General features: G+C 44.1%; 1 protein-coding gene across 4 annotated transcripts in view; it reads left to right on the forward strand.

Annotated features, from left to right (window-relative positions):
- The window catches only part of LOC105182028 (receptor-type guanylate cyclase daf-11), a 53,001-nt gene that overhangs the window by 30,221 nt on the left and 1,358 nt on the right, over positions 1–21,422 (forward strand). For all 4 annotated transcript variants that reach the window (XM_025302286.1, XM_025302285.1, XM_011139161.2 and 1 more), the window contains 8 exons: positions 6,831–6,928; positions 7,954–8,106; positions 14,785–14,910; positions 17,145–17,384; positions 18,389–18,517; positions 19,199–19,328; positions 19,591–19,713; positions 21,003–21,092. In XM_025302286.1, the coding sequence (XP_025158071.1) occupies positions 6,831–6,928; positions 7,954–8,106; positions 14,785–14,910; positions 17,145–17,384; positions 18,389–18,517; positions 19,199–19,328; positions 19,591–19,713; positions 21,003–21,092 (1,089 nt within the window). The remainder of the gene's footprint in view (positions 1–6,830; positions 6,929–7,953; positions 8,107–14,784; positions 14,911–17,144; positions 17,385–18,388; positions 18,518–19,198; positions 19,329–19,590; positions 19,714–21,002; positions 21,093–21,422) is intronic.

A 21,422-nucleotide genomic window follows, 5' to 3' on the forward strand; every position in this document is an offset into this window, starting at 1 on the left:
GATGTAGATTATTATCGCGTCGCGTTCTCCCCCTTGTGCCTTTGACAGACGAACAGAAAATTTCCATGCGCCGCCTAATAACCGGCCTCCCCCATCTCTTACAAGGGTATTAAAACGCAGTACTCGGCACGAGGCGAGCAGAAAGGTGGATCAAATTGAAATTCATCGCGACAGGGTGTAGCGCTCGAACGCGGTCTTCGATCTCGAGTTACTGTTTGACAAGCGTCGAGAGAATGGATGCCATTCGTCGTCGATGTCGGATGTTTGTTCGCGGTCGTTCTCGCCCGTGCGACCCGCGCCGAGTGTTTCGCACACGTCGATGCACCTTGCTCCGCCGACACACCCTTTTGCAATTTAACGCGTCGCGCCGCGAGGAAGCTTGGAAATTTTCTCGCTTTTTCGGCGGCGGAGCTCGGCCAAAAGTTCGAGAAGTCTTTCCGCCTGGAAAGCCATCCTTCGGCTCGACGTCCGCGTCCATCGAAATTACATGCAACCGCAATGTAGCCGCAAGCCCTGCCGGATCTCAGGCGAGAAGCAAGTTTCCGATTAACTGGATTTATAGGAACTGAGAAGAAGATATCTGAAAGAAGAGAAATTTATCTGGAAGAAGAGAATTATTTATCCGATGAGCATTAATAACGTATCTACTAATGTAAATATGTATACATGTGTATGTAAATATTAACGTACATATTTTGTAAACTGAGAGGAAAGTTTTTTCAAATACGGGAATGTATTATATTTACTTAACATCATAGCTCGCTACGAAAAAAGACATTTGCTTATCTTGTTTCTATAAATAACATCATTTCAAATCGAGGTAAATATATCATTAACCCTTAAAAACTACCATCTCAAATATCACCTCGAGCTAATTTTTCTTCTTATTGTTTACGGCAAAGTATATGTAAGGATTGATCTATTTTATCATAATGTTATCATTATTGATTGTGTGAACAAATATCTAGAAAATTAGTGTTGTCAGTGTGATTACGTTTTTTGAACAGGATCAAAAATTCGCATGGGGTGAAATTTCAGTTATGGTAGCATTTAAGGGTTAATATACACCGAGGATTCTGTCACTGTCCGAGGCGATTCTAATACGATGACCGAGCGCGCATAACAAGTGACGTAAAGGGTTACATACACCTAAAAGGCCGAAAAACAGGCCAAATTTTGACATTTTATTCCTGCTAAACGGGTAGTGGAAATTACATGAAATGTTGTGTAATTGTAGACTTATGTTTTGACAATATAAATATATATATATATAATCATTAGAAAATTGCGATGGAAAAAAATGGGCGTCAGTACACATCGAGGCTGTAGAAAACGTGTTTTGTGGTGGACACTCTCCTGCCTAAACGATCTATTTGACAGAAGAAAACTATATGGTATTTTGAAATAAACAGTAGTGGTTTGTCGTTGACGTTCGCCAATTTTTGATTTTGTCGTTTGTTACAAAACGGCGACGAATTGAGGTTTCGAAAATTGTGAAAAATTTTCGATTCTTTTTTTTTTAATCGATAGAAGATAGAAGATCGATAAAAAAAGTGAGATCGTCAACGACTAAAGAAAATTTCTGAGAGTATTGTATAAAAATTTGAGAACGATCCATCGATTGGTTTTTGAAATATCATGTTCACCGTCTTTGAAAACAGTGTTTCGAGAAAAACGCGTTTAAAGTTTCAAGTTTAGTTCAACTATTATTAACAGCAGAATTTTGCAATTTATCTCTAGTCGGCAATTTCAGGGACATATGAAGCATCTTCCACATCAGTAACAGCATCGCTCCACGAAAACCTCTGTTGACAGCGAGCAATTTTTTCTTCGCGCGTCACCTCCTGCGCTCGTACTTCGGCCACATTGATGCGCGCTCGGTCATGATATTCGCAATATGCGGCACAATTGTGACCAATATTGATTTGTAATGCATGCATTATTAATAAATATGCGACCTTCATTAAAAGCACCTTCATTAAAAGTGCATGCAGCAATATTGAAAGCAATTTTGGCGCTATGCGCCAAATCAGATTGTTCATATTTTCATTTACGTTCTGCGCAAATCCACCGACGCATCTCTCCAGTAAATTGTCACTCGAAAGTTGTTTATATTTGGTTGAACGAATGACTTTAATCACATCATCGTGCGTCAGCGGTTACTGATATTGCTCCAAAGTTCCTTCGGCTTTTGCTCGCTGTGCCATGAACACCACGAATTTAGAAATTTAGATAAATAGAATTAGTCCTGGAGGATAATTTTTATGACGAGGCTCTTCATTTGTTGACGATTTGTGATGTAGTGTAGTTTATATTGCGTCCTTCATTTTTATTACAGAATCGCAATTCCGTCTGATAACGAGGCCATAATATACTGTAATTTCATCCATAAGCTTCTAGGTCAATTTTAACAGTTTTATTTTTTCGCACTTACGCAGAAGGGAACATCGAACAATAGAGACCCGAAACCAGTGCTTCCAGAAACATGCACACACAGAAGAATGCCGTGTTCGTGAGCGCTCTGCTGGCCGCGTCAGGTAGCAGAATTCGAGCGCTCGAACGCTGGATCTCGCTCAACCCTCTGTAACTTCGCCATTTTTGCAAATATCGACATGAAATTTTTAGGATTCATTCTCGCAACTTGGAGCTTTAAGAAAGTAAAAAAGATCGATCTTTTTTCCCTGCTAAGTGTATGTAACCTCTTAACGCATCTCACGCACGTTTAGTAATCGAGTCAGAAAAATCAGTGATCACTCCTCGATTCGTTTGTCTTCACAGCAAGGACTGTTGTGATCATTCGGTGGTTATACATACGTATGTTATTGTTCCCAAGATCTCGCGTGACCTTCGGCCGGCAAGATGCCCTTGAAAGCACTATCATATCATCTGCTCGTTCATTTTATCTTTTCTGTATTGCGCGATATTAATATCTCGACTGCCATGGTAGTCACCAATATAAAGCGATGCTACAATATTGCGGTGTCTTGTTAATTAATTTACGTACAAAACGTAATCTGATGCGTATAACAAATTAAATATGCAGCCAATCGGGGAGTCAAACAACCAAATATACATCAAGAGAAAAGGAATATAAAAAAAAAATAAAAAGTACTTATTTGATGGATATGCTAATAACGTATCACTCATACTAATATACATAATTTTACAATGAAAATAAATCTTTTCTCAAGTGAGGAAATATGTATTTTCCTAAAACTGCTGTTTTTCACAAAAACAATCGTTTCCTCTACTTAAACAACGGCATTTAGATTTACACAAATGTGTTATTGGTCCGAAGAAACGCTCTTTACTTTTCGCATCTTTTCTCTCGTACTATTCTCAGTGTATGATGCATCGCGAATTGCATTGATTTTATACTCGATGTTTGAAATCTGACCTGGGCCGATTGAAATAATCAATAGAAATCAGCTAGCATTTTAACGTTATTTTAAAGCATTAATTCCCCCTTGACATTCAAACGCCGTTCGCCTGCAGGGTTCAAACAGCCACGAGATCTTATCCTTCCGCGATTCTTTCGGCAAGTTCGCCGGTAACAACGACGGTAATCGTTGCGCGCGACTTCTGGCCTGGTTCGCTCGGATTAAAAAGTTCACGCTGCTGAAGCTTCCAAGGCGGATTATTTCGCCGTTGTGTATGAGCGCTTTGTTAGTCGGGCGCCTCGTTCGGCAGGGAACTTCCTATTATAGTTTCGCGATGGAGGTGAGAAGTGTGCTACCGGGATACAGAGACCCCCACGATGATGATGACTTTGGCGAGTGGGCTCTTCTATTTGAGCAAGAACTCATCGACACGAGAGAGAGAGAGAGAGAGAGGGGGGGGAGGGAGAGAGAGAGAGAGAGAGAGAGAGGGTGAGAATAAGATACAAGTTGTCGGCGCGCGGAATACATAATTGCGATCGTCGCACAGTTTTGCAGCTATTCTAATTACAGCTGAGAGATCGCCGAGGATCGTAAAGCGATTTCATCGCCGACACCGTTAATATTAATTGCTGCTGCGAGCCGGCGAATCAGGATTGGAAGCAAGAACAGTCACGCGCGTTCTTATTAATTTAACGAGATTTCCTCGATGTAATGACGAGCGTAGAGTTCGAGAATTGAACATTAATGCGTGAATTTCCCGGAGAAGTAAGATCAACACGTTGATTGCACGTTGATTGTTGTTGAAAGATCAGCACGTTGACACGGCGGGGGCCGGTGACAAAATACCGCCACGTTTCATTGATTTACGTAACACGTAAACTACATATAACGAATCAAATAAATACAGGGTGTTTTATTTTAAAATCTCCACGCGAATATCTCTGAATGATCAAATTTTCAGAAAAAATGTCTCAGATAAAAGTTGTTCGGTTCAGAGGGAGCCATTTGATGACGACCTTGACCTTAATCTTGGACCTTGTCATTTTAAAGGTCAACTTCGTTTTCTTAATGGAAACCCCTATTTTTTACTGCAGATTTATATTTTACATAAGAAATTAAGAAAGTTTTATTCTTGATGTTTTTTTGATATTCCGCCTTCAGCAGGCTGGAAATGCTGTTCAAACATCGCTAAAATGTTTTTTTCGAGGAATGTTTTCGACCTCTTAGTGTTAAGGGAAGATCAGGAATAGATCTGGCCAGCTAAAATAAGTTTGGAAAATTTCACGTTCAGATGTGTATCCATGTTATGGGGTCCAAGTGACTCTTAGAGATCATTTCAAGGTCAACTTCGCTATGCGAATGAATTCACTAGAATAACCTCAAAAGTAAGGCCGACAGCAGATATTATTTCAAATTAAAGTTATTGAGTTCAGAGAGGACCATCTGATGATGATGACCTCGAGTCTTTCAGGAAATCGAGCACGATACAGTCTTGTTGCCGCTCGATAGTTTTGTCGACATTCTCTTAAAATAAAAAGAATATCAACAATTTCATTGGCAGTATAATCAGGCATTCTTTGCGAGTTATAAATATTGAGATTATTTGTCAAGTTGGAAATTTCCGGTTAGAAAAATAAGAAATGACAGCAAAAAAGATTTTAATATGATGATAACATTTGGAAAAGTACAAGAAAACAAAAAAATTAGATATTATGGAATATTTTATGGAATTATTATGGAATTAGATATTATGGGACTATGTAATTAAAACAAAAAAACTCGATGTAATTTCTATTACCAGTACAAGTGAGTAATTTAAATGTAAATGAAAATTTTTTATAATGTACAAAATAGCAAACAATATTTTTTGTTCTTACCTAGTAAGATGCAAAGTGATTTTCTTCTGCGTAAGCCTAAAGAAACGAATTAAAATTTTGTCCTCTACAGTAAAAACTTTCATATTTGTTCACTCCATATAGATTTAATACTGATATACAGATAATTCTTCATACAAATACTCATAATATCCATATGTATATATCAGAACGTGCAATTTTCTATATTTTTCATTTTTAAACTCAAAGAGGAGAGTTTCCTGTTAAAACTTCCAAATTGACCTTTAAATGATCTCGAAACTCCAAGGTCAATGTCATCATTAGATGACTTCTTCTGAACCCAACAACTTTTATTTGAAATAATATCTGTTGTCGATCCTTTTGAGGTTATTCTAATGAATTCATCCGAATAGAGAAGTTGACCTTGAAATTACCTCTAAGAGTCACTTGGACATAACATGGGACATAACATGGGTATATATCTGAATGTGAAATTTTCCAAATTTGCTTTAACTGACTGGATCTACTCCCAATCTTGCCTTAATATAATACTAAGAGGTCGAAAATATTCCTCGAAAAAATCATTTTAGCGACGTTTAAACAGCATTTCCAGTCTGATGGAGGTGGAATATCAAAAAAACATCAAGAATAAAACTTTCTTAATTTCTTATGTAAAATACACGTATGCAGTAAAAAATAGGGGTTTCCATTAAAAAAACGAAGTTGAACTTTTAAAATGATAAGGTCCAAGATCAAGGTCGTCATCAGATGGCTCCCTCTGAACTGAACAAATTTTATCTGAAACATTTTTTCTAAAAATTTGATCATTCAGAGATATTCGCGTGGAGGTTTTAAAATGGGACACCCTGTATATCGCGAATAAGTACGTATGTAGTCGATATACGAGGCCGATGACACGATCTAACGTATAGATGCGTCGTGAGTGCACCTATTGGCATTTATCGTTTATTCCACTCGGTGACTCAAACTGGACTTGAACGTTGAAACAATCCGTGAAGATCGGCGCGTGGTGCGTCCACGAATTAATCCGCTCTCGAGAGCGTCTGTCAACTTTAAAGCTGCCGTTGAAATCAACGGTAGTTGGTTTAGATTTAACTTTGAAGCGAGTCTCTCGAATTTTACGAGAAATCTCAGATTTCCGGCATCATTCCGGAGGAACGCAAACGGTCTGGAGAAAGCGGGTTTCGACCGTAAATGCTGCTCGTCGTTCGTTCCGCTTTCCGAGCGAAACGATCCGGCGAGGTTTCAAGGATGGTGGTGGCCATTTAGGTACTCGGGTACCTCGAGTGTACGCTTCGAGTGAATGCTCGGACTCTGCTCGAAGTTGTCTACACTCTGCTGCTTTTCGTGCTTCGCAATTAGTCCTTGTCCTGCGACAAGGAAGTTTCGAGAGGACACCGGCCATTATCCACGTCCAAGGTAATTCGAACGTCCACCTATCTACCTAGCTCGTAGGCAGGAAGGCACTCCAGCGCAGGATGATTGGCGGAGTTGGTCTCGCTTGGCCGAGATCACGAGACGGGGTACTCTTAGGTCAATTTCCACATCGCCTTCCCTGCCCGCGGAAAGATTAACACGCCTCGTGTGGTTGCAGGTTACGATAGCCACGGACCTTGGCAAGATGGTCACAAGAATGCAACTGGAGCGGTCCGAGGTGGCTTTCTTTATCTACACCAACGGTAACACTCTGAGGTATGGCAGCCTTCTTCTCTCACCCTATCAATTTCTCTAGCTGAAACTCCACTCGAAAAGCGAAACGGCAACCGAACTCGAGATACTTATAATCGAACCACCGGTTATCAGTATAACGTTTCACTGATTGTATTGACTGTAGAGAGATCGAAAGAAAGAGCGAGAGAGAGAGAGAGAGAGAGAGAGAGAAGAGAGAGAGAGAGAGAGAGAGAGAGAGAGAGAGAGAGAGCAAAATGTATTCGTAACCGCAAATTCTATCTTATATCGAAGATGAGCGCTGATCGTTTTATTTTGTGTTTCTCTCACTCACTGTAATATTCGTATGATATATGCTGTCTTCCATAGGCGATCCGCACACGACCATCTCATAACCTTGCCGGAACGCAGGGTGAAAGGTTCTCTCTTTTTTTTTCGATATTCCCTCGATAACGAAGTTAGATCCTTCAACTGATCCCTCGATGAAACTCGGTGATACGATAATACCGATTTAATCCGCTTTCATTCTAAGCGGATTTTTTTTTATTTTTATTTCTCAGATACTCACCGCGCGTTCAATTATCGCTCTATCGAAGCGTTTTAAAATCCCGTTGATCCGGCCACGTGATCGTGCCCGAGCGATGTAATGCGTTTTTTTTTCCTCGACCTAGCGTAATTCTCCGCTCGCATTTTACGTGATGAGAACGAATGACTCTTTCGATTCTTTGAATCGAGACGCAATGCGCGAGTGCGACGCGTTTCTGCATAACAAACGTTTGGTGAAAAAGGCCGGATACAGCCGCGAGTTTATTCCTCGGGAAACTCTGCCGACTGCAAGAAAGATGAAAGGAGAAATTGCATCGCGGACTCGTTCTTCTTCTTTCGAATCTTGTCACGTCGCGCGCTATAATCTCTTAACATACGTTTCGCTGAGCGCTTAGGAATTCCAACCTGGATGAATCTATCCCTTTCTCTCTCTCTCTCTCTCCCTCTCTCTCTCTCTCTTTCTCTCTTACATTAATCTATTCTATTATGTGTCCGGCAATCAGGTCGAACCTCACTCAGAGATTCTCCATAACCGACCAGGACCTCCACAACATGAGCACGTGGCCTCTAGTTTCCGTGCCCAGGGACGAAAGCAAGACGCAGACGTACGATGTGGTGAGCAAGGAGGCCTTCCAGGCACGCTTGGAGGACTTCAGGTATCAAATATTTATCTATCAGAGGTCATTTAAAGATCAACCTAAATTCTCCCGCGTTGACTGAGAGCGTTGAGTCGATACGCACCGCGACATGATTTCGCGCTCATGGGAGGAATCTTGGCGACCTCAGCGGTCGTCACGAGTGTAAACTTTTCTGTCAGAACGAAATAGATAGCGAAGTATTTTCCACATCGCAAATTTGCGCAACGGACGTGCACGAAACGCGTTGTTGGGAATGGAATTTCAAGTTTCATCGCCATCATTCGTCGATGTTCCCTTCTCTCTCTTCCTCTTTCTTTCCCTTTCTCTCTCTCTCTCTCTCTCTCTCTCTCTCTCTCTCTCTCTATCTCTATCTATATCTCCGTCTATATCCCGTATATATACCGGTTGCGCAACAATCTTTACCTAATTAACTTAAAAGCCTCCCGATGCAGATCCGCTTGGTAATTACGCAATAATTATACCGCGGTGCGGGAGGCGACGCTTCGCAGGCGTAATTATTAAGACAAATTGCGGTTCTCCGCGAGCGGTATCGCTTTGAGCGTTAGTACCGGCGGTTAATTCTCGTGTTAGCTTTACCCCTTTTCCGCGCGACTATACCCGCTCGTATGGAAAGTTACGGCGGAAGCTCGAGCCGTTCCCTCGAGCCCTCGTCTCTCCTCGACACTTGTTGAATTTCCATTCAGACTACGAGTGGGGAATTCTCCTCCCTCTCTCGCTCCCATCCCTCCTCTTTCGCTTCTCTTTCTCGCTCTCTCTCTCTCTCTCTCTCTCTCTCTCTCCCCCTCTCTTTCTCTCTCTCTCTCTTAGTCTTTCTCTCCCCGGCGGTCTCGTTTCCTACCTGCAAATACTCGCGCGGACATCGAATCGTTCTCTCTGAGAACAGCAGTTCCCAAGCATCTCAGTTTGACACCGCTCTTTATATTTGATCGAAAGCTCGATATGAAAACAGAGGAAAAAGAAGAAAGGGAAAAACGTTGCAACTGTCAAGAGCAAAAACCGATGTTTCCCGGGCACGTCCGTTTTGTCCGAAATTGAAATTGCGAGTGGCTTCCTGTTTTTCTCTTTCCTCTTTCCTCTTTCTCTGTCGAACCGAACGGTCGTCCGCATTTTTCTTTGACTTGTTGCGAGACCCTGGATGAAGCAGCTCGAGCTTGGCAAGAGTTGGTCGTTTGTTTCTTACTTCTTTTTTATACATATCATACATTCCCATGCGTACATATACATGCACGTATATACGAAAGTATCGGAATTCTCGATGTGGGCGGCTAGATTCGATAATGGGAGCCGTACTGGCGTGCGGCGCATCGGCAAACGATATTTCATCGTTAATGCCGGACATGCATCGTACGGCTCACATGGAAGAACCCTGGGGGATGGTATATCAAGTGGTACATCAAACGTAAGATAACGCGTCGCGATGCGAGGTCGCGCGCGTGCGCGCGCGCACGTTGGAGGTCGTATTTTCTCTGTGGAGGAAATAGGACGACCAAGAGAGAGAGAGAGAGAGAGAGAGAGAGAGAGAGAGAGAGGGAAAAGACCGGCCGCCTCCGCGATATATCCATATAAGAAGAAAAAAGAAAGAAAGAGGGAAAAAGAAATTGTAATTTCCCATCAAGCCCGAAAGGAGAAGCACCGCCATCACCGTTGACCTGCGTAAACGTGGATTTACCTTTTTTTGCGCGGTGACGCCTCGAGACGGCATTAGCTAAGCCTGAGAAAGCGGTAAAATAAAAACCTCGTTTGACGGTTTACGGCGGGACGAAACACGCACGTCTTTTCTTCTTTGTTTCTTCTAAAGAAAAAAAGAGAGAGAAAAAAAGAAGGAGAGGAAAAAGAAAAAAGAGGACGACGAGAATGTGTGAAGGAAACACACCTCCAACGACGGCATGGCTGCCGAAGCGGGAGCTTGTTAAAGGGGAAAACAGAATTATTTATATTTTTAATTAGCTTCTTCGGAGCTTTAATTAGAATGACAAAACAACGCCGCGCTTCTCGACGTGGACGTGTCTCACCGTCAACGATCGCCAGGCGAAAATATCGTCAGCGAGGACGTATAAACACACCAGCAGCCAAGTCCGGATGGAAGCTGATCTCGCCAGCGACTTCGTTTCAAAGGACAGACGGATTCTTTCGACAGGATGAAACACACTTCTCGCCTTAGACGGAAAGTGGCCATTTGCCGTTTAACATTTCGGTGACATTTAGAAAGGATCCAACGAGAATATGTACGATAGCGCGATTTATTTTAACCGTTTTCTATTTCTTCCTTTTCCTTTCTTTTTCGCTTTTCCGAAGCTGACGCAAATTGTTTGTTCTTGTTGCGTGACGAGCGGTGGGCGAGGGGAGCGCCTCGATTGAAAAGCTGTCGATTTATTAATTCACCGGACTGATTTCCACGTCGCGCGCCGCCGGCGCGCTTTTACGCTCGCTTGGAGCGCTGATCGCGAGCCGGCGAGTTTAATTAACGTAATTTCGGCGGGCGCCGGACGGCAGGCGAAACGATCACGGACAATTTAATCGGAAACGCCCCCCGTGCACACACCGTGCGATTAATCCTTTTCCTATCGTCTAATTATATGTAGCGACCGAGAGGGTCAAAAGGCGTGGCGGCGCGGAGACGAGAACGGAGATTACGCTACGCCATGGGGACGCGCGTGCACACACGCTTTTATAATAACCCCTCACCCTCCGCCGGTCGGCGACGCGTCGCATTCGACTTGTCGCATCGATCGATATAAAAATATTTAACCCTCATCCCTCATCGCCCCGATGCGATGATGAATCGCCACGCAAAAGTGAATGCAAATAGCGACGATAGCTTTTTTAATCGGCGACGTGTAGTATATCGGAGGGACGTGCGTTTTGCCAGGGTATTTTGCGAATATCCGATCGAATGCTCTCGTAAGTGCAATCGAGAAGGAGACCCGGAGGGAGAGAGAGCGAATGAGAGATAAAAAACATAACCGACAGATCCTCGTCGATCGAACTCGCCGACGAAAATCGCGCGCGCTTGTATTCGCGCTCGCGACGCGCTTCTTGCGCCGATTCGCGAGATACGTGTACGTGCGAATCCCTTCCCCTTCTCGCCAGGGCAGGCGCCCAAAACGAGCTCGCTGAAAAAAAGGAGGAAAGAGAAGAAAAATGTATCGCGCCGATTTCAAAGTGTCGCGCTCGAGGGCAATATTATAAAAGGCACGTTTTTCAATCAGGCGCGTCGCGCAAAAACGTTGGCTGGTACGTCCGATAAACGTCGATAGAGCGATAAAAGTATCGATATGGAAAAGCCGGTCGCAGTTGCCGACAAGGTGGAGAGGAGAGCGACGGCAGAATATTTCGCGCGAGGCCACCCGCTAGCCACGCGACAATGTACCGCTGATTGTACCGGGTGTCTCGAGATTGTACAGCAGGAACGCCGATTAGAGAAGCGCGCGTCGTGGTGCAACTCCGAAAAACCTGCTTGCCTCCTTTTTTTCTCGTCCCTTAGTACGTCTTTATTTCCCTTTGCGTCGATTAAAAATATGATTGCGTCCTCATCGACTGACTGCCCGCGGTGTCTGTCTAAAAAAAAAAAAGCTGTAAAGGTCACAAAACGCGGACAGAAGCATTTCAGTGTAAAAGCGATTTGCAGCGCTTCCCATTGAAAGTCAATTTCGATAAACGGAGCGGTGCGGCCCGGCGGCGACAGCGGCCGGGGCTCTCCCTTTTGAGAGAAAAGAATAACTTTGGAAAAGTTCGTATGACCGGATGTGAGGATGAGTCATCCGACGGAAACTCATTAGTTGATCAATTGCGAGTCGTTCGCACTGCTTTTATCTCTGTTAAAGAGCTGGAGCTTTCTCCCAATGAGGAACAGGGAAAAAAATGAGAGAGAGAGAGAGAGAGAGAGAGAGAGAGAGAGGGAGAGAGAGAGTAGCTGTCGTCTTTAATTTCTTAAGAGGAAACAACGGGAGCATTCGGTACAAAAAGAATCTCCGTCGGTATCGAAAATATATTCCCCGTCGGAGAAACCTAGCCTGGAGAAAGAGTGAAGAGAAACGCAGGCGGAAACAAGGACGGAGGGTGGAACGCTGCATCGGAGAATGTGTCGTAGGCCACGATCGCCATTGCGCGAGTACGACAGAAGAGACAGCTGTGGAGCGTTTGTGTCATCCGGTGCAAGCGCCGGTAACAAGCCAGTGCTAACAATCCCGCGGTTCTCCCTCTCTCTCTCTCTCTCTCTCTCTTTCTCTGCCTCTCTCTTTACCCCTCGTTCTTGCGGAGAAGCCCGCGGGAAAAGGGCGAGAACCTCGCGAGGGGCACACATCGGTGCGGATACGGCAACGTCGATCGATCGATGCGACGAAATGGTGTAACAAATTTCATGAAGGAATTGAACACCTTGCCTCAGAGTCAATCCCTCCCACGTAGATCCTCACGATGGAATTTTCATTTTACACTTGCACGCACAGAAGGGGAGAGAGATTCGAGAGTGGTCTGAACTCCTGGGATCGTCCTTCTTCTCCTTCTCGCTCGCCGCTCTCTCAGCCGCTTAAGCGTGTTCCATGATCGTAAATTTGTTTGCCGACCACTCGCTCGTGTATTCGCGATACGTTCTTCGCAAATGCCGCGATTGTTCTTCGGTATCTCGTCGATTCACTGTCAATCCCGCGCGTTGACCGTAAATGAAACCATCTATCTCTTCCTTCGTACTGTCTCCCCAGTCCCGCACCCTTTCAGCTTTCGTTCTCCTCGTCGTCGGCACCCTCCGTTCCTCCCGCCCGCCTGCCACCCTCACCCGCTCTGTCTCAGTCTCTTTCTCTCTCGTGTTCTCTTTATGAGCAATGGAAGAGGTCGTCACACATGAGCGCGTGAACGCCCATTTGGAGCAATACACAGTATTTTTAGACTCTTGTCTCTCTCTCTCTCTCTCTCTCTCTCTTTCTCTCTCTCTCTCTCTCTCTCTCTCTCTCTCTCTCTCTCTCTCTCTCTCTTTTCCCTCCTTTTATCCTCTTCTGATCTCTTGTCCCTCCTTGTTAAAACTCGACTGGATAGCACGATGACATTCACGTTGATCAAACCCTCCTAACAAATGCGAAAATCTGCCCATCGATGTCATTATCGAACGATATTCTCGAGAGCGACCGGCCATCTGCCCTCCGGAGAATTTCCCACTGGTCATTCTCTTTTTTCCTTAGATTCTCTCCAAAAACGCATCCTCGAATAATCTTCCCGAGGCGTGCCCTCGGCACACCTAAAAACTGGTAATTGAGTGACAGAAGCCCACGAAGGATCCACGAATCTGCGGGTCTCCGTCGTGGGGAAGCAATCGCGACGTAACCGAAGCACGATCGAAGAGCGCTACCACGATCAGTTCTGACGCTGCGGCGTCCTGCTAAGAACGGGAAGAAAAAGAACGAGCGTTTATTATTGTCTCGGAGAAACAACAAGATCACGCAGATTGTTGCTCCGAATATACAGGGTACTAAATCTCAAACGTAACAGGTAAAAAATCTCGAAAACTATGAAAGGTATTAAAAAAAACTAAAACACGTGTTCCATGATTTCGAAGGGGAAAGAGAATGGCATTATTAGTTTTTTATTTGGAGGGCATTTTCAAGGTCAGTTGAAGGTCAACTTAATTTTTTTTAATAGAAAGCCCAATTTTTTATTATATCTTCCTTTTCTACTAATTAATTTTAATAACTTTTTCTGAAATATTTTTTTATTTGCCTAATATTTTTTGAAATATTTAAGGAAAACTTGGTAACTTTTTCAACATTTAACTTACGATATCTCGCTAACTATTCTTCGAAAGAAAAAATAATATTATATTTTTTTATTTTATTTACTATCAAGAATATATCACTATAATAGTGCCTTAACTTTTATTAATTTAATAATTTTGAAATTTCCAAAGATCGATAAGTTAACAAAAGTTAGGGCACTATTATAGTAATATATTCTTGATAGTAAATAAAGTAAAAAAGTCTAATAGTATTTTTTCTTTCGACTATATATCTATAGTTAGCGAGGTATCGTAAGTTAAATGTTGAAAAAGTTACCAAGTTTTCCTTGAATATTTCAAAAAATATTAGGCAAATGAAAAAATATTCCAGACAAAAGTTGTCAAAATTAATTGGTAGAAGAAGAAGATATAATAAAAAATTGGGCTTTCTATTTAAAAAAATTAAATTAACCTTCAACTGACTTTGAAAATACTTTCCAAATAAAAAACTGATAATGCCATTCTCTTTCCCCTTCGAAATTATGGAACACGTGTTTCAACTTTTTTTAATATCTTTCATAGTTTTCGAGATTTTTTACCTGTTACGTTTGAAATTTAGCACCCTGTATAATGTATGTTTTCCTCGACATTTTTTATTAATATTTTTCACTTAACATTTTCGTGGTACTCTTTCTCGAGGGGCGAAAGGAAGGGTGCAGTTGAGTCCGTATAATAAGGCGCGAATAATTCAGACGACCCGTCACGTCGCGGAACTCGATCGGTCGATCGAACCGTCGCGACCGCGCAATTATGTCCGCATTACCGCATACGATTAGCGTTACACTCGCGCACTGCGAGATCGCATTTTCCCAGCAACGCGTCCCGCTACGTACGGCGATTCTGGCGTATCGATCGCGCTTTACGCGTTCTATGATCAGGCTGAGTGCTAAGTTCGCTCATTTATTTCCCAGGCAGAAGATCAGCTCGGAGGAGAGCAGCATCAGCGAGGTGATGGCGTGGTACACCAGCGTGAACGCCGCCATGCTGGATCACCTGACTAATCAGATTAAGGAGACAGACAACAGCGGGGTGTGGAGGTAATTATCAGGATATCCTTTGCCTGAAGGGCAGATGATAATGATCCGTTTATTATCTCGCTGACACGCGGGATAAGGTGTGCGGTGTCCATCAGCGTTCTCCTTACTCGCAGCGCGCCTCGTACCGTGCTTTCTAAATTTCTTTAAAAGGGTGGAGTGTCACTTCCAAATGAGTAAAAATCTGCTAAAGGCGGCGGGGAGAATGAATTGACGTTGAGCCGACGTGACGTGACGCGACGGCGAGTTTTCGTTGAAGGGAACAACGAACTTCTCCAAACCAAACTCGCTGCGCGAAGACCGGAGATTCTCGAAGGTGACCTTCGAGCAAAACGAGCGTCGTGCCACGTTAATTCGACCGATCCTTTCTTTTCATATGGATTGGTCCGTATGGAAAAAAGATGCTCGTCGTTGCATATTGGCACAGCGAACGCATTAAGGGGTTACATACATCTAGAAGGCCGAAAAACAGGCCAAATTTTGACATTTTTTTTATCATTAGAAAATTGTGACGGAAAAAAATGGGCGTCAGCACACATCAAGGTTGAAAAAAACGTGTTTTGTGGTGGACACTCTCCTGCCTAAATGATCTATTTGACAGAAGAAAACCATATGGTATTTTGAAATAAACAGTAGTGGTTTGTCGTTGACGTTCGCCAATTTTTGATTTTGTCGTTTGTTACAAAACGGCGACGAGTTGAAATTGAGGTTTCGAAAATTGTGAAAAATTTTCGATTCTTTTTTTTTTAATCGATAGAAGAGAGAAGATCGATAAAAAAAGTGAGATCGTCAACGACTAAAGAAAGTTTCTGAGAGTATTGTATAAAAATTTGAGAACGATCCATCGATTGGTTTTTGAAATATCATGTTCACCGTCTTTGAAAACAGTGTTTCGAGAAAAACGCGTTTAAAGTTTCAAGTTCAGTTCAACTATTATTAACAGCAGAATTTTGCAATTTATCTCTAGGCGGCAATTTCAGGGGCATATGAAGCACCTTCCACATCAGTAGCAGCATCGCTCCAACGAAAACCTCTGTTGACAGCGAGCAATTTTTTCTTCGCGCGTCGCCTCCTGCGCTCGCACTTCGGCCACATTGATGCGCGCTCGGTCTTGATATTCGCAATATGCGGCACAATTGTGACCAATATTGATTCGTGATGCATGCATTATTAATAAATATGTGACCTTCATTAAAAGCACCTTCATAAAAGTGCATGCAGCAATATTGAAAGCAATTTGCACCGCTACAATGTGTGCACCGCTGTGCAGCACTTTTCGTGCTATGCGCCAAATAAGACTGTTCATACTTTCATTTACGTTCTGCGCAAATCCACCGACGCATCTCTCCAGTAAATTGTCACTCGAAAGTCGTTTATATTTGGTTGAACGAATGACTTTAATCACATCATCGTGCGTCAGCGGTTACTGATATTGCTCCAAAGTTCCTTCGGCTTTTGCTCGCTGCCACGAATCTAATCCTGGAGGTCAATTTTCACGACGAGGCTCTTCATTTGTTGACGACTTGTGATGTAGTGTAGCCCATTTTGCGTCCTTCATTTTTATCACAGAATCGCAATTCCGTCTGATAACGAGACCATAAAATACTGTAATTTCTTCCATGAGTTTCCTGGTCAATTTTAACAATTTTCTCTCTCTCCACGTACGCAGAAGAGAACATCGAATGATAGAGAACCGAAACCAATGCTTCCAGAAACATGCACACACAGAAGAATGCTGTGTTCGTGAGTGCTCGATTGGCCGCGTCAGATAACAGAATTCGAGCGCTCGAATGTTTGATCCCGTTTTATTCAACTCTCTGTAACTTCGTCATTTCTGCAGATATCGACGTGAAATTTTCAGGATATTCAGGATTTCCTCGAAACTTGAAGCTTTAAGGAAATATAAAAAAAATTGATTTTTTGATCCTGTTAGGTATATGTAATCCCTTAATTCAAACCGTGGAACGAATCGTTCATCCGTACGGGTGAATGTTTCAGTGAAGATTAAAATAGACAAAGCGAGTTGTTTCTGCGAGAGAACGGCGGAAGACCGTCGCAGACTCGTTGTTCAATTTTTAGCGGAAATATTCGCTCGACGGTTCAGAGCGGGGGATTCCTCGCGTATGTGAAGAAGAAGTCGCTCGACTTGGACCGACGCGGCTGTCACGCCGCTTCTCGGGAATTTTGCTGTCCGAAATTTCGAGGCAGTACATGCGCGCGCCCGTGTCTTCCCGCAGGTATTTGATAGCCTTCAAGAACTTACTGCGGAGTATCGAGAGCCTCGGCATCGCCTCTGTGGAAGGGATCAATTACTTCGGTCGCGGTATCCTCCTCGGCGACAATTACATCAGCTACGTTCGTCACGAGGCGCTGGGACGTGATCTGCTGAACGCCGCCCTTACGTACGTGCCCTCCCTGAAGAAGTTTTATGAGGAGCTCACGCGCACGATGCCCGAGTACGACAAGATCAAGGCGAGGTAAAGAGCAAGTTCTCCGCACCCACGTCCGTGTCCTCCTCCGGAGGACGGGAACGGAAGCGGCCGCGAATGCGAGCGTCGTTAAGTCGAAACGAGAGAGTCGAGCTTCATGTCGCGGAATATTTCTCGTTGCATTCTCGCGGATCGCACAAAGATGGTAGAGGGATGGTATCAATCTTTTCCTTCCTTCTCTCTCTCTCTCTCTCTCTCTCTCTCTCTCTCTCTCTCTCTCTCTTCTCTCTCTCTCTCTCTCTCTCTCTCTCTCTCTCTCTCTCTCTCTCTCTCTCTCTCTCTCTCTCCCCCCTCTCTCCCCCTCCCCCTCTCCATCTCCCTCTCCCTCTCCCTCTCCCCTCCCCTCCTCTCAGTCGCCCCCTCCCCCTCCCCTCCCCTCCCTCTCAGTCTCCCTCTCCCTCTACCTCTGCCTCTCCCTCCCTCTCTCCCTCTCTCCCTCCCTCCCTCCCTCCCTCCCTCCCTCCTCCCTCTCTCCCTCTCTCCCTCTCTCCCTCCCCCCTCTCTCTCTCTTTCTCTCTCCCACTCTCCCTCTCTCCCTCTCTCCCTCTCTCTCTCTCTCCCTCTCTCCCTCTCTCTCCCTCTCCCTCTCTCTCTCTCCCTCTCTCTCTCCCTCTCCCTCCCTCTCTCTCTCTCTCTCTCTCTCCCTCCTCTCTCTCCCTCTCTCCCTCTCCCTCCCTCTCTCCCTCCCTCTCTCTCTCTCTCTCTCTCTCTCTCTCTCTCTCTCTCTCTCTCTCTCTCTCTCTCTCTCTCTTCTCTCTCTCTCTCTCTCTCTCTCTCTCTCTCTCTCTCTCTCTCTCTCTCTCTCTCTCTCTCTCTTCCTGGCCGCTTCCGCGAGCGGTAATTTGGAGGAAGTGTTTCCCGCGACGAACGAAAGCGCTTCCCTGGGCGACGTAACGATGTCCGATGATAGATTACGGCAATAAAAATGCAACAGTGTGTGCTAAATGTGCAATCGCGTTTACGTGTGTGCATGCGTGCGTATGCATTCTCAGGCGGGACGAGATCCTGCGGAATCAAAAGAGGGAGCCGAGCGTGGACGATGCAATCGCTTACTTCGACTCAATGGCCACTTACATCGATGAGCTGCGTAAACTGCAGCGGGAATTGCGTCACATGATAAGGTGAATTCTCATAATGAAATTGTTTGTTCCCCGCCTCTCCCCTCCTCCTCCTCCCCGCCCATTGATTTGCGCCGACGATTCTTCGTAAAATGCGACGGATTGGCGGCATTGTTTTCTTTTTGCCTCTTTCTTTTTCTCCGTGCTCCGTGCTTCAAGATATTCGAAGGATGCCAACCGTTAATAATTAACTATCCACCTTGCGTACTCTCTGAATTTCTCGGAGCGGAATGTCGCTGAGGACAAATGCAAAGTGGCAGTATTTTCACTCGAGACAGCAGCGAAAACTTGAAATCGCAAGAATGTTCCATTCGAGCTCAGAGCGGATTCCGACACCGTCCGAGTATGTTTCAGTTTCGGTTCGAGTGAACATGTGTTGGACCGTGACGTTGGAGTACATCAGATTCGCTCTTCGAGTGAAAGTATACACTCGACGATTCAGAATGAAGGGTGGAGGACTCGCTTTGTATGAGCGAAGAATCGCTTCGAATTTGGTGATGGACCACTCGGACATCTCGAGTGGAATTTCACCGCGAGAAATGCAGAGAGTACACACACACATACACACACACACACACACACACATACACACACACACACATGGATGTATGTCATAATGTATGTGTCATCGACGAGAGGGACACGCGTAGATATTGATCGCACATGCGGTGTGTCTACCCGCAGAAATTACGTCAACTCGACGTTACAAGACGCCAGTAACAAGGAAGTCGCGGGAATTGCCATCGTCGTTCTGGTGTTGATGGTGTCGCCTATCATCATAATACTGATGCGGAACGCTGTCGCCACCATTCAGGTTTGTATCGGCGAACGATGCGATGCCACCCCTCTCTTCTCCTCCCTCGCCCCCCCCTTCCGGCCGATCCTTTTTCCAGCTACGCATTAAAGCCGCCGATGGGTTATATATCGCGTACCCTCCATCCAATTAAATTCCCATCGCTCGCTTCAGTGCGCAGCGTTACAATGGAACGTTCCGTTAAAATTACTCATTATTGTATCGTGCATGAGTACCTATTATCAAGCTGATACGCAATTGATTAATCCGTCTCTGATTGCAGATGTACGCCGCGAATCTGGCGCAGAAGGCGCGCGAGCTCAAGCGCGAGAAGAGGAAGAGCGACACGCTGCTCTTCCAGATGCTCCCGCCCAGCGTCGCCCAGCAACTCAAGCAGACTCAGCAGGTGAGATTAGACACGAATAAGGAACATTCGCGAAGCGTGTGTCTCCGATTTCGACGAAACTTGACATATTTTTAGAGTAACCAAAAATAAGAGACCCATATTTTCTTTTATCACCAGTGGCAGGGACACCGACTTGGGAAAAATAATGGGAGGACAAGAAGTCATGACCTTTTTTTTAGTAATCCTTACATTACCAGGGGGAGGGGTGAAAGTATTTAGAAATATGTAGGTTATATAGGATGTTAAAAGTTAACTTATAAGTTAGGACATTTTGGATTAAAAAAAAATGTCATGCCGTCCTTTTCTCTCTCACTCAACCTTGTACGCATTGCTGGGAAATTGAGGCCACGCATTGATAAGCAGTAAAAGCTAAACTCTGAATAGAGTAAGGCATGTGTAATATTCTTCCATTTGTATTACTTGTGGTTGTTAAATAACTAGTAAAGAGGGTAAAATTATTGGGGGGGCGTCGCCCATTCAATAAAATTATTGGGAGGGCCAAAAGTGCTCTGTTCCCTCTCTAAGTCGGCGCCTATGACCAGTGGCTCAGATTTAAGGGGGGAAATTGCTCCTCAGAGTTTCATCCCCTTTATGCTATCTCGATAATTATTGTAGATAGGAAAAAACTTTGTAAACAAAAATTGTATGGTTTTTTATGCCGTACAATTTTTGTTTAAACAATTTTTTCTTATCTGCAATAATTATCGAGATAGCATGAAAGGGAAATTTTGAGGAACAGTTTTACCCCTTAAATTTGAGCCATTGCCGATAAAAGAAAATATGGGTCTCTTATTTTTTACTATTCTATGAATATGTCATATTTCGTCGAAATCGGAGACACACATACACACACTTCGCGAATGTTCCTTGTGAAAGAAAAGCGTTTGACATTTGTAACTATACAATCGGAAAAAGAATTACATAGTACAGAAGAGCCGTTTTTGCAGCAAGTATTGCCGTAATGTCAGCGATAATAAATATATATGTGTACATTGCAACTAGTATTTATTCTTAGAACGACAAGAAGATGTAGTCGGAACCAAAAGTAATTATAATTTTACTAACAATAACTTTTTTCTCTCAGTGAAATTACCGTTGAAAATAACCTTTCCGACCCTTATTTTTAAATATCTTCAAGTAACTTCAGCTCTGTTACTCTTCAATGTCAATTAATCGTCGTCACTGGTTATTCATTGAACAAAAATATGTCTCGTTGCTGTTACCGTTATATATTATTGTCAGCCATTGAAGAAAAAGAAACAGATGTCCTGATTTCATAAATATTCCAGGTACCAGCCGAGTATTACGAGGCGGTGACCGTCTACTTCAGCGACATAGTCGGCTTCACGGAGATCGCCGCGGAGAACACGCCCCTCGAGGTACGTTCTCGTTCTTCACGGTGTGCACGACCGATCGATCCTCCTACTTGATCAATCGCGCAAGAATCGTCGTCGCGTTCCCGCTCGCCGCGATGATGAAATCGCGCGCATACCGCGCGAATTCCCGCAAGACACCATAGCGATTCCTAATCGCGCGCGCGCGCTTGACGTTCGCGATTCGTCCGTCGCACCGTCTTTGTGCTCTCTCTTATCATTGTTTATTTTTCGTTTATCGTCATTCTGATATTTCCGCCGAGTTACCGGCCGTTCGACTCTTGATCAATCGAACAATGTGAAATTTTGCCTCCTACGTCGCAGTATCCAACTTAA

The sequence above is a fragment of the Harpegnathos saltator genome, unplaced genomic scaffold, assembly GCF_003227715.2.
Source record: "Harpegnathos saltator strain DR-91 unplaced genomic scaffold, Hsal_v8.6 scaffold485, whole genome shotgun sequence".
NCBI lineage: Eukaryota > Metazoa > Arthropoda > Insecta > Hymenoptera > Formicidae > Harpegnathos > Harpegnathos saltator.